Source organism: Salvelinus sp. IW2-2015, linkage group LG20, assembly GCF_002910315.2.
Source record: "Salvelinus sp. IW2-2015 linkage group LG20, ASM291031v2, whole genome shotgun sequence".
NCBI lineage: Eukaryota > Metazoa > Chordata > Actinopteri > Salmoniformes > Salmonidae > Salvelinus > Salvelinus sp. IW2-2015.
This window is the reverse complement of record NC_036860.1, coordinates 37,886,607-37,905,523: the sequence shown is the minus strand read 5'-3', so window position 1 is coordinate 37,905,523 and position 18,917 is coordinate 37,886,607. Positions and strand designations below refer to the sequence as shown.

At 41.6% G+C, this 18,917-nt stretch overlaps 1 protein-coding gene across 1 annotated transcript in view; it reads right to left on the bottom strand.

Annotated features, from left to right (window-relative positions):
- The window catches only part of LOC111980924 (branched-chain alpha-ketoacid dehydrogenase kinase), a 28,640-nt gene extending 22,582 nt beyond the window's left edge, over nucleotides 1-6,058 (bottom strand). The window contains exon 1 of the mRNA XM_024011981.2: nucleotides 5,670-6,058. Within this exon, the coding sequence (XP_023867749.1) occupies nucleotides 5,670-5,912 (243 nt within the window). The 5' untranslated portion in view covers nucleotides 5,913-6,058. The remainder of the gene's footprint in view (nucleotides 1-5,669) is intronic.
- Between the last annotated feature and the right edge of the window lie 12,859 nt (nucleotides 6,059-18,917).

Below are 18,917 nucleotides of genomic sequence, written 5' to 3'. Positions count from 1 at the left end.
TATGAAATACAAAAATGGTATAGAGAAATAGTCGACGTGTCATAACTCCAATAACTGCAACACAAAACTTCTTAACTGGGAATATTGAAGACTCATGTTAAAAAAGGGACCACCAGCTTTCATATGTTCTCATGTTCTGAGCAAGGAACTTAAACGTTCTCAAACACTGTTTTTGCATTATTTAAACCAAATTGAACATGTTTCATTATTTATTTGAGACTAAAATAATGAATAAAATCAATTTAAAGTTAAAATAAGTGTTCATTCAGTATTGTAGTAATTGTCATTACACACACATTAAAATAAAAAATAATAAAAATAAAATCAGCCGATTAATAATCGGTAGCGGCTAGACCTTAATCACTAGATTTGATTTACTACAAGACTAAGGGTATACTGTGCAACTTTCATAAGGTCTGGATGCCTTATGTAATACTGTACGACAAAAGGAGTCTATTGAAAACAAGGATTCCCAATTAGGCAATCCCTAGCCCAGTCCTAGCCCTGGGGGTCTGCACTACTGTTGGTTGTCACTCTGGTCTTGGCCTAACACACCCAAAACTAATAATGAATGTTTTCATTAAGTTCCTAAAGCTGACTTGGGGTGTGGCAGGGTAGTGGGCCCCTAGGGCAGGACGGGGCAATTCAGCTATATTGTGCGCAAGTACAAAATGCTCTACAGTACTATTAGGCCTATGATATGAATTAGTGCCCTCCATAATTATTGGGACAGTGAAGCATTTTTCCTTATTTTGGCTCTATACTCTAAAAGTTTGGATTTGAAATCAAACAATGACTATGAAGTTAAAGTGCAGACTAACCTCAAATTAAAGTGGTCATTTTCATCCATATCGGGTGAATTTAAGAAATTACATACTTTTGTACATAGCCATGAATGAATCGTGAATAATGACTGAGAAAGTTAAACACAAATAGCATAACCCCAAGACATGCTAACCTCTACCATTACAATAACAGGAAAGGTTAGCATTTTTGTTATGATGTGTGTCTTAACTCTCCCTCATCATTATTCACAATTAATTCAGGATTATCCATAATCATGATAACCTGAGGTATGTAGCTATCTATGAATGAAAAATGGGGTACAACATTGCACAGGTCTTATTTTAATAATTCCAACCAGTGTGTCATAATCACATGGCAAAGTGTAGGCAGCCTGGCATTATTCCAATGTCAATAGCTCTTCAACCACTTGACTTAGCAACCTTATTTAAACTGTTCATTATTCCTTACAAAATAGGCATATGGCACAACCTTTGGTTCTAAACATTATATATATATTTTTGAACAGAACATAAATCCGCAAGAAAGATTACTGACTTACAGTTCATAAGGAAAGTCAATTTTAAAATACACTTAACAAATATAAAAACTGCAACATGTAAAGTGTTGGTACAATGTTTCATGAGCTGAAATAACAGATCCCAGAAAATGTTCCATATGCACAAAAAGCTTATTTCTGACTCAAATTGGTGCACACATTTTTTTACATCCCTGTTAGTGACCATTTCTCCTTTGCCAAGATATGCCACACCAGGCAGGTGCCACACCAGTCAGGTGTGGCATATCAAGAAGCTGATTAAACAGCATGATAATTACACAGGTGCACCTTGCACAAAATGTGCCGTTTTATCACACAATGCCACAGATGTGAGGGAGCGTGCAAATGGCATGCTGACTGCAGGAATGTCCACCAGAGCTGTTGCCAGTGAAATGTTAATTTCTCAACCATAAGCCACCAACATCATTTAGAGAATTTGGCAGTACGTCCGACTGGCCTCACAACAGCAGACCATGTCTGGGCAAACTGTTTGCTGATGTCAACGTTGAGAACAGAGTGCCCCATGGTGGCTGTGGGGTTATGATATGGGCAGGCATAAGCAATGAACCACCAACAACTGTATTTTATCAATAGTAATTTCAATGCACAAAGATACCGTGACGAGATCCTGAGGCCCATTGTCGTGCCATTCATCTGCCATCCTAATAATGCACAGCCCCATGTTGTAAGGATATGTACACAATTACTGGAAGCTGAAAATGTCCCAGTTCTTCCATGGCCTGCATACTCAGACATGTCACTCAATGAGCATGTTCAGGAGGCTGTTCTGGATCGACGTGTACGACAGCGTGTTCCAGTTCCCAACAATATCCAGTAACGTCACACAGCAATTGAAGAGGAGCAGGACAACATTCCAAAATCAACAGCCTGATCAACTCTATTCCAAGGAGATGCGTCACGTTGCATGAGGCAAATGTGGCCACACCAGATACTGCCTAATTTTATCATCCACGCCCCAACCTTTTTTTCTTTATAAAAAGGTATCGGTGACCAACCGATGCATATCTATATTCCCAGTCATGTGAAATCCATAGATCAGGGCCTTATTCATTTCAATTGACTGATGTTCTTATATGAATTAACTAAAATCTTTGAAATTGTTGCATGTTTATTTTTGTTCAGTGTATATGAAAAATCACTCTGGTGCTCATTACATTTTGTTTGGTGCCTAACATTTTTTAAGTTGGAAGCAGTGTGTATGTGTTTGTGGGAGAGAGAGTGGTGTGTGTTTATGAGAGCGAGAGAGACCGAGAGAGTGTGGGAGGGAGTCCGTGTGGGTCTGTTTACTGAAGAGTAAAGAAGATTTCATGCAGTGTTTTTACCTCACTGCCACAATTACATGCAGATCATTAGACATGTAAACTCAGCAAAAAAGGAAACGTCCCTTTTTCAGGACCTTGTCTATCAAAGATAATTGTAAAAATTCAATTAACTTCACAGATCTTCATTGTCAACGGTTTAAACACTGTTTCCCATGCTTGTTCAATGAACCATAAACAATTAATGAACAAGCACCTGTGGAACGGTCGTTAAGACACTAACAGCTTATAGCCAGACGGTAGACAATTAAGGGCTTGTAGGCCTGTTGTAAGGCAGGTCCCCAACCAGACATCACCGGCAACAACGTCGCAGACCAGACAGGACTGGCAAAAAGTGCTCTTCACTGAAGAGTCGCGGTTTTGTCTCACCAGGGGTGATGGTTGGATTCGCGCTTATCGTCGAAGGATTGAGCATTACACCGAAGCCTATACTCTGGAGCGGGATCGATTTGGAGGTGGAGGGTCCGTCATGGGCGGTGTGTCACAGCATCATCGGACTGAGTTTGTTGCAGGCAATCTCAATGCTGTGCGTTACAGGGAAGACATCCTCCTCCCTCATGTGGTACCCTTCCTGCAGGCTCATCCTGACATGACCCTCCAGAAAGACAATGCCACACTGCTCATTCTGTGTGTGATTTCCTGCAAGACAGGAATGTCAGTGTTCTGCCATTCCCCCCAGAAATGTCCAGGAACTTGCAAGTATCTGGTGGAAGAGTGGGGTAACATCTCACAGCAAGAACTGGCAAATCTGGTGCAGTACTTAATGCAGCTGGTGGCCACACCAGATACTGACTGTTACTTTTGATTTTGACCCCCCCCCCCCCCTTTGTTCAGGGACACATTATTCCATTTCTGTTAGTCACATGTCTGTGGAACTTTTTCAGTTTGTCTCAGTTGTTGAATCTTATGTTCATACAAATATTTACACATGTTAAGTTTGCTGAAAATAAAAGCAGTTGACAGTTTGAGGACGTTTCTTTTTTTGCTGTGTTTATATTCCTTCCTCCCATCTCTCCAGCCAAATCACAGGTAGGCCTTAGCAAATATGAGCAAATCATCCATTCTATTTCCCCCCTGTGGTACCCCATCCATACTACTCGGTATCGTGATATTTGGCCTGGTATCGTTAGTAAAATGTTGGTATAGTGACAACACTATTCCTTATACACTGAGTGTACTAAACATTAAGGACACCATCCTAATATTAATACATTCAATGTATCTTGGTAAGCAACTCGTATATATTTGGCCTTGTATTTTAGGTTATTGTCCTGCTTAAAAAGGTGAATTTGTCTCCCAGTGTGTTGGAAAGTACACTGGTGGATTTTTTTACGGATTTTGCCTGTGATAAGCATAATTTCTACTCATCCTTAAAAAAAATCCTTAGTCCTTGCAGATGACATAATACACTCATAACATAATACAGCCACCACCAAGCTGGAAAATATGAATTGTGGAACTCTGTGATGTGTTTGCCTCGAACCTAACGCTTTGTATTCAGGACAGTTCATTATTTTAACATTATTTTAACATTTTTTGCAGTATTACGTTAGTGCCTTGTTGCAAACAGGATGCATGTTTTAGAATATTTATATTCTGTACAGGCTTCCTTCTTTTCACTCTGTCAATTAAGTAAGTATTGTGGAGTAACTGCAATGTTGATCCATCCTCAGTTATCACAGCCATTTTATTTTATTTTACTAGGCAAGTCAGTTAAGAACAAATTCTTATTTTCAATGACGGCCTAGGAACAGTGGGTTAACTGCCTTGTTCAGGGGCAGAACGACAGATTTGTACCTTGTCAGCTCGGGGATTCGATCTTGCAACCTTTCGGTTACTAGTCCAACGCTCTAACCACTAGGCTATGCTGCCACCCCATTAAAAACACTGTTTTAAAAGTCACCATGGTTTAATCGCTGGGTGGTTTCCTTCCTCTCCGGCAACTGAGTTAAGAAGGACGCCTGTATCTTTGTAGTGAGTGGGTGCACTGATACCATCCAAAGTGTTATTAATAACTTCACCATGATCAAAAGGGATATACAATGTCTGCAATTTTATTTTACCCATCCACCAATAGGTTCCCTTATTTGCAAGGCCTTGGAAAATCTCCCTCGTCTTGGTGGTTTTATCTGTTTGGAATTCACAACTGGGCAGAGGGACCTGACAGTTAATTGTATGTGTGCGGTACAGAGGGGAGTTAACATTCGTTTTGAATGCCTAAACACACACACACACACATCCCACACAGGGTGAGTCCATGCAACTTGCGAAGCAATTTTTTACTCCTGAATTTATTTATGCTTGCCATAACAAAGGGGTTGAATACTTATTGACTCAAGACATTTCAGATTTTCATTTTGAATTTATACAAATTAATAAAAACAAATTCCACTTTGACATAATGGGGTATTGTGTGTAGGCCAGTGACCATTTAAAATAATTTAAAATTTAGGCTGTAACAATTTGGGAAAAGTCAAGGGGTGAGAATACTTTCTAAAGTCACTGTAGGTAGCTCAAATCGTTCGCGAACTATGGAAGTTTGAAGGTCCAAATATCTGTCGAATCTCGAACCTATTTTACCAGGGTTTGACAAATGTTTGCCAGGTCAGTTTACGGACCTTGGATTGACCCGTGTGTGTAGAGAACATACCCGTGTCGTTCACGTCACTCCCACTAATCTGAAACTAGCTAAATATATATTCTATTAAACTATCGAGCACGCAAACCTGGTACTTTGTTCATCATTTTTCACATGGTCATAATCTTTCACATGGTGGTTACAGTTGCTTACTTATTGGGGCCCAAGGCAACGCACCAATGTGTACAAACATTCTTACCGAAGATATTAGCTACGTTAGCTAGTTAACCATCCGTTCTAACCCGCTAACGTTAGATAGCTAACCACAGTAATAACTAGCTAGCTGATAAGGACAGTGCTGAGGCTTACTGACCAAAAAGGGCAAGTCAGAGGAACAGCATTTCCTTACCTTTTCTGCCGAGGCATCGATTGCAGACTGGTTGTAAAACGACGTGACGGTTTTGGACCTCTCTCGTGCCAGTTCTGTATGTCCCTGTATTAAAGATGTAGAACGAAATAATTTGCTGTCTGTTGAGATGGGGGTGATTGTTTTCGTGATGGGGGCAAGCAAAAGCTTGCTCAACCTCGGGCTCGTGATAGTAGAACCACAGCCCAGCATCTCGAACGCAGTACCTGTCACTCTACGACGCATTTTGGATATATATTTACAGGAACAGGAAAATCCTGTTCTGAGGTTGTTCAAATTATTTGATGGACGTAGGTAAACCTTGTGATCGTGCACAAAGGCACGTATCTGATACAGTCAATCTCATGAAGAGTACGGAAGGGTCACTTTATAAAGAGATTGACCAGTCTGCAACAGTGTTTTTCAGAAGACGTGTCGGTTTAACCAATCGCAGAGAGGAGAGGCGGGGAATGGTGTATTGCCACGCCCACATCATATTGTCCGTACGGTTTGTGTGCGTGCACAGAATAATGGAAGTACCAAGAAGAGTGGGAGATTCTCATATGCATATCCTTGATTCCTCGCATCCTCTCTTATAGCCTCCCCTCATCAAGTGGGTTTTGAGGAGGCGGCAAGGAGAGGACGCTAGAAATCAAGGAAATGCACCTAATTCTACCAATGTTCTTCTCATTGGTACATTTGAAATGTTTATAAATAGGAATCAAATGCATACTTCTCATTTATACAGATTTCATTTTGGCATAGTCCTCAATCACATGCAATGAATTATTGTGCAACAAATTTAGCAAGGCACCAGTTGAGAAAAATAAAGAGAAAAATACTTCCTGATTCTCCATCTAATTAGTTTGCAAATAAAACAGTATCTTAAAATAAAAACAGTATATCATGAGGTAAGTTGAAATCTTTTTTTTTTTTTTTTTTAAGTGTAGGGTTTTGTCATTATCTATCTCTATCATATTTCGAGACATTTCCCCACAAGGTGCCACATGTTGATCTGTCGTTTAAGAAATTGCTCATGTTCCTGTTACCCGGTTTACATTATGCTAAGCTGCGGGGGCTCCGGTTCATCGCCCGTGACGTGAGAGGGCTTTAAAAATGTAACCTTTATTTAACTAGGCAAGTCAGTTAAGAACAAATTCTTATTTACAATGACGGCCTACAAATAGAACAGTAATCTGCGCCGCTCGCTCATGTCAACAAGGCAGCCCAATTCGGATCTTTTTTATAAAATTGGTCGCTTGACCAATCAGATCAGCTCGGAAAAAGATTGGACGTGTGAACGCAGCCTACTTGATATAAATTACAAAAGTATGGGACTGTGTCTAACAAGAAATGAGTTACTAGGGCAAAATATCAGAATTGGGCTGCACAAGAATGTGGCAGATGTTCCTAATGTACAACTCATATCCATCAACCCCCCCCCCCCCAAAAAAGCAACAATATAGTGTAGCGGTAGGGCGGGCTGGACCGCCCACAAGTGACGAGTGTGAAGTAACACAAGCGTAAACAAAAATTGACCTTCCTCCAGGGAAATGACCCAGTACTTTTATTCAAGAAAATAAACAGAATGCGCCACAGCGCTGGGTAACAATAAAACCCCAACCAAAAACCTAGCTCCTCTTTGAGTCTTTCCACACGGGTCTTCCGGTCCCTCTGCAACCGGACAGCTAACCTGTTTACCGGCATATCAAATAAAATAAAACAAATCCAACAGGCTTGCCCTTCCTGGGGTCAGGTCTACGGCCAAGTAACGTCCGGTAGGTTCCTGTCCAGTTGGGTTCGATATCCCTCACAGCGTTGGCGGGCTCTGAATGTCAGCTCTTGCTGATCCAGACCAAAAACAGATCTGGCCAAAACCAGGTTACAACAGCCACCACCCAACCTCCAAGCTAATTATATCCAGATGTGTGTAATTAGGCCCTTACCCTTCCAGGCCGCCATATCTTGTGGCCAGCAAAAGTAGCCAACGTCATAAGTGTACCGGCCTTCACACACCCACCCTCTCACTCCATCACAATATATATATAACTGAATAGTAAAGGTCAAAATTTGTAAAATTATATAAAAACAAATACATCCACAATCTTTAGGCATCACACATGCTTCTCAGTATATGTGTGACCGTCCTGGTCCGTCCCTCAAGTCATTGAGTCAACACAGGAAGGAGCAATGGTTGGATAGTTCATTTATTTCCAAAGCCGCGGTGATGGGACACACACAGTATAAATGTAATAGATGAATGGTCAGTAGTCGACGGGATATGAATATCACTCACACAGCAATTCTCCATAAATCTGCTGTATAATATACAAAAAAACAAAAACTATCGAAATGTTTATCAAAGTCATTGTGATTGTATTGTGGATTTAACCATTTCTAATTATTCCTAATTTACTATAATAAAAATAAATAAATCGTTTCCATATGTAATCTCATACTTACAACATCAGAAAACTATAATCCATTTCAGTATTCAAAATATATCAAATTAACCTGAAAAATGACTCAATGTCACACTCTTGTGGCGAAGGAATATAATACACCTAGAATGTACCACACGTTTTCCAACACTGACAAAACCAGGCTAAATACGCTGGCTGGTGTTCATGAGTTTATAAAACATATACTTTATACATTTGTAAAGCTGAAACTCGGCAAATAACACATATAAAGTGTTGCTTATTTGACTTCAAACCAACAACATAAATAATAATAACATAAATTGCTAATGTACGATGTAAAAGGTGGATTTTATGATGTAATGTCAACTTTATGCATTTCTATCCCGGGACCATTACATTTTCCATAAATCTGCTGTGAATGACCTAGAATCCCATTCCTTTATCAGTGAGTGTATTAGACAATGTAAACACATTCATCTACCAGGAGGTGGCATAATACCCACTTTATGCAGGAACTTAATTACACCGTTACATATGCATATTCTTATGCATCTTCAGTACAATTAATATATAAGATTGACCCATGTTTTTAAGAAATAATTTTCAAGCATCAACAACCCCTGCATCAAAATCAACTAGTCTAATAGGTGCTGCCTGGCGAGGAGGGGAGTGGAAATTAGGGAGGGTACAGTTTAGCCAAGTGTTAAGGTGAGGAGTCAACAGTAGAGCGAGGTCAACCAAACAACAGAAAGGTGCCAAGTCAATGCCAATTCCCAATAGCATTGAATAGCTTCCTTTCCTTACTGATCATCACTGACCTGAAAGGACTTGGTTGGCAACCCATCAGTGAACATGAAGAAAATTAGCCCAGGAGAAGTTATCTCTGGTCATCAGGAGGACTCTGCCCTTCTCCACACTTGTCAACGAGGGCCACCAGCTGTCTGAGCTTGGGGTCCATGGCCAAACTGTTGATAGTGGGACTTTCCATTGGGCCCTGTCCTTTCCTCACAGGTGACGGCCATTCCAGAATCTGCAATGCCCCAAACAGCTCATTATTAGACAATCAAATGACATGGAAAACATGTATCGTTTCAGTGAGAAAGGATGACTTTAGACTGACGGTCCTTGCTATGTGGGATCCATGGGACATCTTTAGATGGTGACCACCATTCCCATTAATTTAGGCATATAGCTGGATATACACAGCAGATGGCTATGACATAGATTCATCTCAACAGTAGACCACTTTTAAGGTCTGAAAACCCCTGACAAAATTAGGTTTTGGAGTAAACTATCACTTTAATAAAAAGTTTCACTAATAAGTACCTCTGTGGCAGGAATTGCTTAACCACTCCTGGAGTCCACACAAAACATGAAACATGACAAAATACAGAACATTAATAGACAAGAACAGAACTACATAAATAAATAAAAAATTACAAAAGGCACACGTAGCCTACATAGCAGTACATACACACAAACTATCTAGGTCAAATAGGGGAGAGGTGTTGTGCCATGCGGTGTTGCTTTATCTGTTTATTTAAACCAGGTTTGTTGTTCACTTGAGCAATAACAGCTCTATATAATATAATACTGTATGGTTTCTTGTATTTGTTCTGGATTGGGGGACTGTGAATTGACCCCTGGTGCCATGTCTGGCGTGTAACTATGTGTGTCAGAGCTGTGTGTAATTTGACAATGCAAACCATTTGTGATTTTCAACACATTGTTTCTTATAAAAAGAAGAAGTGATGCAGTCAGTCTCTCCTCAACTCTTAACCAAGAGTTGTATAGTATTTATATTAGCCTTCTGATTACAATGAAGAGCAAGACGTGCCACACTGTTCTGGGCCAGCTGCAGCTTATCTAGGTCTTTCCTTGCAGCACTTGACCACACAACTGGACAATAATCAAGATAAGTCAAAACTAAAGCCTGCAGGACTAGCTTTTTGGAGTGTGGTGTCATGACGTTGGCCTGTGGGTAAAGTTTATGACCCCCCCATAAATACCTTTCTCCCTTCCCTCTCTCTCTGACTCTACTGAAGGACTTTTGAATAGCCTTTGTTAAACATAGAGAGTCTGGGAAAATCAAACAAGTGGGGGAAAAGAACCATATTTCGGTAATAGAACCAGTTGAAAATATGCTTTGGTACTTAATGAATATGATGTCAGTTCGGTTGTCATCTGAGACATTATGAATGATGACAGGATGACATAAACTGTATCTGGGAAAGTCTACACATTCTAGTTATCAGATTCACATGGAATTGTTGTGCAATGTTTAAATATGACACTATTTGTGAAACGCTTAAATGTAATTTTAGCTTCCAAATGAGAAATTTGGGTTTTCATAAAGTTAGAGCTCTGCTCAATCAGTGGCCTGCCCCTGTGAAGAGACATGGGTTATAAACTAGGAAACACACCCTTCTCTCCCTCCACTATATAAGCCCTTGACGAAAATGTAACTATCTGTTCCGAGGACGATAGGACGATGGTCTATACGTTGAAAAGGACTAACATGTCAACTACAGAACTAAGCCAACCTCAGCGTGAGCTTTGGTTGTGAATGGTATAAACTTTGAACTCTTATTCACTAAAGAAGTGAGACATCCTAGCCGTTGAGTTAGCAACAGCAGCTGTAAACGTGGGCTAGGAAAGGACGGACGACCTATCCCGTCTACCACACAACGACGATACTACCACGTATCCAATTTACCACCAGAGACATTCTTCCGAAGACAGGAAGATCTCTGTTGGCCAACACGGCCAGCATCTACGACCAACCTACCGAAGCGCAGCTCAGAGTAAATATTTATTGTATTTTCCTTTTCCAAATGGGCGGTAATTTAGAATGCATAAGATACTGTATTTACGATAGCTTCTCCCTTTGTTCCTCAGTCTTCCCGCTCTTTCACTCAAACCCAACCCCCTTTTCTTTGTGTAACCATTTGTCATATTTGTTCCATCCGCTAGGGACGTTTTCCTTTATGACATAATTTGTAATCAAGCTATGATTCATTCTGTGTATATGTAATTCTGTGTGATTAGTTAGGTATTTAGTAAATAAATAATTAAACCCAATTTTGTATTGCTGATTCAACTTGTTAGCCAGGGTTTGTGAAGATAACCAAGAATTCTACGATGTTCAGATGAGACTGAAATAAGGTGACGATTAATATTGACTGCTATTGATGTAAAATATTACTAGGTCTTTCAGAGTTTATTCGGAAGATAACAGCTCTATAAACACTCTTTCGTGGTGCCCCGACTTTCTAGTTAATTACATTTACATGATTAGCTCAATCAGGTAATATTAATTACAGAGAAAGGATTTTATAGAATAGCATGTCATATCACTTAATCCGGCATAGCCAAAGACACGACATTGGTGTCAAAAAAGCAGAGTGTCTCTTTATTACGGACAGACCGCTCCCCATCTTTACAAACATTGAATCTATATGGTTTGACCATGACAGTTTACAATCTAAGGTAACGGCAAGTAATTTAGTCTCCTCAACTTGTTCAACAGCGACACCATTCATTACCAGATTCAGCTGAGGTCTAGAACATAGAGAATGATTTGTACCAAATACAATGGTCTTAGTTTTAGAGATGTTCAGGACCAGTTAATTACTGGCCACCCATTCCAAAACAGACTGCAACTCTTTGTTAAGGGTTTCAGTGACTTCATTAGCTGTGGTTGCTGATGCATATATGGTTGACTCATCAGCATACATGGACACACATGCTTTGTTTAATGCCAGTGGCAGGTCATTGGTAAAAATAGAAAAGAGTTGAGGGCCTAGAAAGCTGCCCTGCGGTACACCACACTTTACATGTTTGACATTAGAGAAGTTTCCATTAAAAAAAACTTTTGAGTTCTATTTGATAGATAGCTCCGAATCCATGATATGGCAGAGGTTGAAAAGCCATAACACAAGTTTTTTCAACAACAGGTTATGGTCAATAATATCAAAGGCTGCACTGAAATCTAACAGTACAGCTCCTACGATCTTCTTATTATCAATTTCTTTCAACCAATCTTCAGTTAATTGTGTCATTGCAGTACATGTTGAGTGCCCTTCTCTATAAGCATGCTGAAGGTCTGTTGTTAATTTGTTTACAGAGAAATAGCATTGTATTTGGTCAAACATCATTTTTTCCAACAGTTTGCTATGGTCTGGCAGCAAGCTTATAGGTCTGCTGTTAGAACCAGTAAAGGCCGCTTTACCACTTTTGGGTAGTGGAATTACTTTGGCTTCCCTCAAGGCCTGAGTACAAAGACTTTCTTCTAGGCTCATATTAAAGATATGACCAACAACGAGCGATCTAGAGAGCCACAAACCCGGGAAAATCCACAGTCCCAGCCACAATGGCTAACCTCGTCGCAGGCTTTGTTCAAGCTCTCAAGAAACACCCCTAGCTTGATAGGCAGCTTGCTAGCAACTAGGCTAGCTGCTATGCCAAATAGCTCCTCAGACCCTGCCTTAGTCGTGCTTTGTGTCTCACAATTTAAAAGGATAGTCAACGATTTTGGGAGTGATCCCTTTAATTGTTTCATCATGTCTGTTTGATGGGTTCGATCAGTGCCATTTACACAGTATGATGTGGTCTTGACGGAAACAATTACATGATGTGACATGCAGTGATGTGCTGGGACATGTTGCCGTATTGTTGTGACATGTTGATGTGTTGTTGTGACATGCTGTGCCCTGTTATGACATATGCCCTGTTGAGGGACAGGTAGGGGATGTCTGTGCTGGACCGCTGCAGTTCCGCCAGGATCACAGCACACACCTCCTCATAATTATTGGGGCGCTGGGCTCGTGTGCCAATCCAGCTAAACCGGTAGATAGAGCCCTGCCCTGAGAGGGAGAGAGCGATATAAAAGAGGTGGACAGAAAGGTAGGAGAAAATGGAAATGAGGGATGTGGAGGGGAGAGGGAGGGGGTTAATGCGAATGTCTAGCAACCGAAAGGTTGCAAGTAAGAATCTCATGGACAACTGACATTTCAGCTAATTAGAAACTTCTCAACTACAGTACTTGCTACTTTGCAACTAAACTCAGCAAAAAAATAAACATCCTCTCACTGTCAACTGCGTATATTTTCAGCAAACTTAACGTGTAAATATTTGTATGAACATAACAAGATTCAACAACTGAGGCATAAACTGAACAAGTTCCACAGACATGTGACTAACAGAAATGGAGTAATGTGTCCCTGAATAAAGGGGGGGTCAAAATCAAAAGTAACAGTCAGTATCTGGTGTGGCCACCAGCTGCATTAAGTACTGCAGTGTATCTCCTCCTGCGTGGGACTTGCACCGATTTGCCAGTTCTTGCTGTGAGATGTTACCCCACTCTTCCACCAAGGCACCTGCAAGTTCCCGGACATTTCTGTCGGAATGGCCCTATCCCTCACCCTCTGATCTAACAGGTCCCAGACGTGCTCAATGGGATTGAGATCCGGGCTCTTCACTGGCCATGGCAGACCACTGACATTCCTGTCTTGCAGGAAATTCACGCACAGAATGAGCAGTATGGCTGGTGGGATTGTCATGCTGGAGGGTCATGTCAGGATGAGCCTGCAGGAAGGGTACCACATGAGGGAGGAGGATGTCTTCCCTGTAACGCACAGCATTGAGATTGCCTGCAACAAGCTCAGTCCGATGATGCTGTGACACACCGCCCCAGACCATGACGGACCCTCCACCTCCAAATCGATCCCGCTCCAGAGTACAGGCCTCGGTGTAATGCTCATTCCTTTGACGATAAACGCGAATCCGACCATCACCCCTGGTGAGACAAAACTGCGACTCATCAGTGAAGAGCACTTTTTGCCAGTCCTGTCTGTCTGCGATGTTGTTGCCGTGTATGTCTGGGTGAGGACCTGCCTTACAACAGGCCTACAAGCCCTCAGTTCAGCCTCTCTCAGCCTATTGCGGACAGTCTGACACTGATGGAGGATTGTGCGTTCCTGGTGTAACTCGGCAGTTGTTGCCATCCTGTACCTGTCCCACAGTGTGATGTTCGGATGTACCGATCCTGTGCAGGTGTTGTTACACGTGGTCTGCCACTGCGAGGACGATCAGCTGTCCGTCCTGTCTCCCTGTAGCGCTGTCTTAGGCGTCTCACAGTATGGACATAGCAATGTATTGCCCTGGCCACATCTGCAGTCCTCATGCTCCTTGCAGCATGCCTAAGGCACGTTCACGCAAGATGAGCAGGGACCCTGGGCATCTTTCTTTTGGTGTTTTTGAGAGTCAGTAGAAAGGCCTCTTCAGTGTCCTAAGTTTTCATAACTGTGACCTTAATTGCTTACCATCTGTAAGCTGTTAGTGTCTTAACAACTGTTCCACAGGTGCATGTTCATTAATTGTTTATGGTTCATTGAACAAGCATGGGAAACAGTGTTTAAACCATTTACAATGAAGATCTGTGAAGTTATTTGGATTTTTTCTAATTATCTTTGACAGACAGGGTCCTGAAAAAGGGATGTTTCTTTTATTACTGAGTTTACTTAGCATGTTAGATAACTCCAGCCCAGCCAGCCAGCCAGCCAATTTAAGTACTGTACATAATAATAGGAAATGCTCTGATCAACTGATTTTTACAAAAATAGAAACAGTGATCATTGTAGTCTCTCTATATCGGTGTACCCTCACAGCTCAGATCCATGTCCAGCAGTTGGGAGCCCAAGTTTTGAAGCTCTCCCCAGAAAAGAACTCAGCTCCCTGTTGGTAGCCTACTGCACACCCTGCGCTCATGGATGTCATGTCTGTGGATAGCATGCTTCCCTCTGTGCCTTGCGTCGTTGTATACCACCACAAGGGATACGCAGGGAAGGTGCACAGCCACCCTGACCTCCCTGTGAACCAGTTTTGTCAGTCCCTCCTCCAGGGACATTGTGAGAGTGGTGTCCGAGAGCAGCTTGACCCTTACTAAAAAAAGATAGCAGTATAACTGCAGTATGCTGCAATTACTGCGCCCAAAATACCACAGTCGACTGCAGACACTGCAGTTTCAAAACTGCAACATTTTTTTGTAAGGGGACGGTGACCAGACGCTAACCCCACGGACAGCTGTCATCCAGGTGGGGGTCGATGGCAGACACGCTGGGGGTGGTAATTGTCGCAACTTTACTTTCATTAATCTGATGACTTACTTATCTAATCAACTAACTATGTTTAATTGTTACCCGATTTAAATGAATAATCTAACAATTAACTCATTAGTATTTGGGGCACCACGAGAGCGGTTCTTTAAAGAGTTACCATCTCCCGAATTAAACTATAAAGGTCTTTACCTATCACATCCATAAACAGTCAACTTATTAATCATAACCTTGTATCATATCATCATTCTGAACAGTCGTAACCTTGCATCTGCAAAAACCTGAGCCTTACTTATGGTCCAGTACTACACAAATTGGTTTAATTATTTATTTACTAGCTAACTAAATGGTAACACAGGATAAACATACACACTTAATGCATTAGAAAGGTCCCTAGCAGACTGACAACGATATGGCTGCTTGTTAAAAAAGACATGGAGAGGGCGAGAAAGCGACACTTAACATGAGTACATTTTGAAACTACTCTCACTTATACTTTGCACACAAACCGGCACCCGCTTGGAGTAAGAAATCATGAATGTATTTACGTGGAAATGCCTTTGATTGCCGTGTATTGTTGGGCCTTTTCGCAGCACGCTTGTAAGGCTCTGATTGTCCAAAAGGGGTCCTCACTCCTCTTCTACTGTTCTCCTCTGAGGTCGTCCAGTATCTTGTCATATACTCCTGAACAGAACTACAGAGTTTATTCTACTTCCATTCAATCTGGAAGATGCTTCTATGAAGGTAGGTGAGCAAGCCGTGTAGATGGTTCCGAGTGGGGTGATGAGTCGCGTACTACGGTGGTTTGAGAAGAGTAGCAGAATGTTCCCACTTAAATTCCCTTTTCTAGATACTTTAACTTAGACCGCTAATCAGCCGTACCAATGATTGTCCGGGAGGTGACTTTATCGTCTCTACCTCGTGTTGAGATTCAAAGTTTAAACCAAATTTCCTTTATAATTTTTTTTATGACATCACAAAATAACAACCAAACCGACATCAGTGTTCTTTTAGGTCACCTCTGACCATTCCCCAAGTTCAATGTTAGAAATATTGTTCCAGTATTTGCTTTAGAACGTGTTAAGAGTTTCAGTGGCAAAAAGTCTGTGAAACAAAGGCACATTCCACGGGTGAATTTGGAGAGAGCTGAATGTTCTGTCCTTGATTTACAACAGGTTGTGAGCTGTCAACCCCCACCAGCCCCCCCGCCCTCTGTTAGTGAGAGGGGGTCTGGTTGAAGTTATTTATTGCAAAGCTGATCTGACCTATTTGGATCCTCACAGGACGGTCATGACATAATCCATAACATACGTGGTCAGCTGATAGATAAAATACCTATCCAGGCATTGTAAGATCTGGCCACGTCTAAGCAGTAGAACGCAACCTCAATCTTCTCAATTTTTCAGTTGGGATAATTACATGAGTAAAACATCATCTCCCATTACATGATTGAGGTACATTTTCTGAGCCATATCTCACACCTGCTTCCCGGTGTCCACATTCTGGCATAGCACAGTTTCCGACTAGAAAGGAAGTAATGAACGTCCAGTAGGATGTGTGTGTATATACATTACTGTTCAAAAGTTTGGGGTCACTTCGAAATTTCCTTGTTTTTGAAAGAAAAGCACAAAAAAATTGTCCATTAAAATAACATAAAATTGATCAGAAATACAGTGTAGAAGACATTGTTAATTTTGTAAATTACTATTGTAGCTGGAAACAGCAGATTTTTATGGATTATATACATAGGTGTATAGAGGTCCATTATCAGCAACCATCACTCCTATGTTGCAATGGCACGTTGTGTTAGCTAATCCAAGTTTATAATTTTAAAGGCTAATTGATCATTAGAAAACCCTTTTGCAATTATGTTAGCGCAGATGAAAACTGTTGTGCTAATTAAAGAAGCTAGTTGAGTATCTGGAGCATCAGCATTTGTGGATTCGATTACAGGCTCAAAATGGCCAGAAACAAAGACCTTTCTTCTGAAACTCTTCAGTCTATTCTTGTTCTGAGAAATGAAGGCTATTCCATGCGAGAATTTGCCAAGAAACGGAAGATTACGTACCACGCTGTGTACTTCTCCCTTCACAGAACAGCGCAAACTGGCTCTAACCAGAATAGAAAGAGGTGTGGGAAGACCCGGTGCACAACTGAGCAAGAGGACAAGTACATTAGTGTCTAGTTTGAGAAACAGACGCCTCAGCAAGTTCTCAACTGGCAGCTTCATTAAATAGTACCCGCAAAACACCAGTCTCGACGTCAACAGTAGAGGCGACTCCGGGATGCTGGACTTCTAGGCAGAGTTCCTCTGTCCAGTGTCTGTGTTCTTTTGCCCATCTTAATCTTTTCTTTTTATTGGCCAGTCTAAGATATTGCTTTTTCTTTGCAACTCTGCTTAGAAGGCCATCATCCCGGAGTCGCCTCTTCACTGTTGACGTTGAGACTGGTGTTTTGCGGGTACTATATAATGAAGCTGCCAGTTGAAAACAGGTTTTTAAAAATGTTTGCTAATTTATATAAATAAATAAAAACATACCTTATTTACATAAGTATTCAGACCCTTTGTTATTTGACTCAAAATTGAGCTCAGGTGCATCCTGTTTCCATTGATCATCCTTAAGATGTTTCTACAACTTAATTGGAGCCCTCCTGTGGTAAATTCAATTGATTGGACATGATTTGGAAAGGCACACCTGTCAAAGGTCCCACAGTTAACAGTGCATGTCAGAGCAAATTCTGCAGCTTTGAAGGTCCCCAAGAACACAGTGGCCTCCATCATTCTTAAAATGGAAGAAGTTTGGAACCACCAAGACTCTTCCTAGAGCTGGCCGCTCAGCCAAACTGAGCAATCGGGGGAGAAGGGCCTTGGTCAGGGAGGTGACCAAGAACCCGATGGTCACTCTGACAGAGCTCTGGAGTTCCTCTGTGGAGATGGTAGAAACTTCCAGAAGGACAACCATCTCTGCAGCACTCCACCAATTATGCCTTTATGGTAGTGTCTAGATGGAAGCCACTCCTCAGTAAAAGGCACATGACAGCCTGCTTGGAGTTTGCAAAAAGGCACCTGAAGGACTCTCAGACCATGAGAAAAAGGATTCTCTGGTCAGATGAAACCAAGATTGAACTTTTTGGCCTTAATGCCAAGCGTCATATCTGGAGGAAACCTGGCACCATCCCTACGGTAAAGGATAGTGGTGGCAGCATCATGCTGTGGGGATGTTTTTTAGCGGCAGGGACTGGAAGACTAGTCAGGATCGAGGGAAAGATGAACGGAGCAAAGTACAGAGATCCTTAATGAAAACCTGCTCCAGAGCGCTCAGGACCTCAGACTGGGGCGAAGGTTCACCTTCCAACAGGACAACGACCCTAAGCACACAGCCAAGACAACACCGGAGTGGTTTGGGACAAGTCTCTGAATGTCCTTGAGTGGCCCAGGCAAAGCCCGGACTTGAACCTGATCAAACATCTCTGGAGACCTGAAAATAGCTGTGCAGCAACGCTCCCCATCCAGCCTGACAGCTTGAGAGCATCTGCAGAGAATGGGAGAAACTCCCCAAATACAGGTTTGTCAAGCTTGTAGCGTCATACTCAAGAAGACCTGAGGCTGTAATCGCTGCAAAAGGTGCTTCAACAAAGTACTGAGTAAAGGGTCTGAATACTTATGTAAATGTGAGTTTTTTTAAACTTTGAATACATTTGCAAAAATGTCT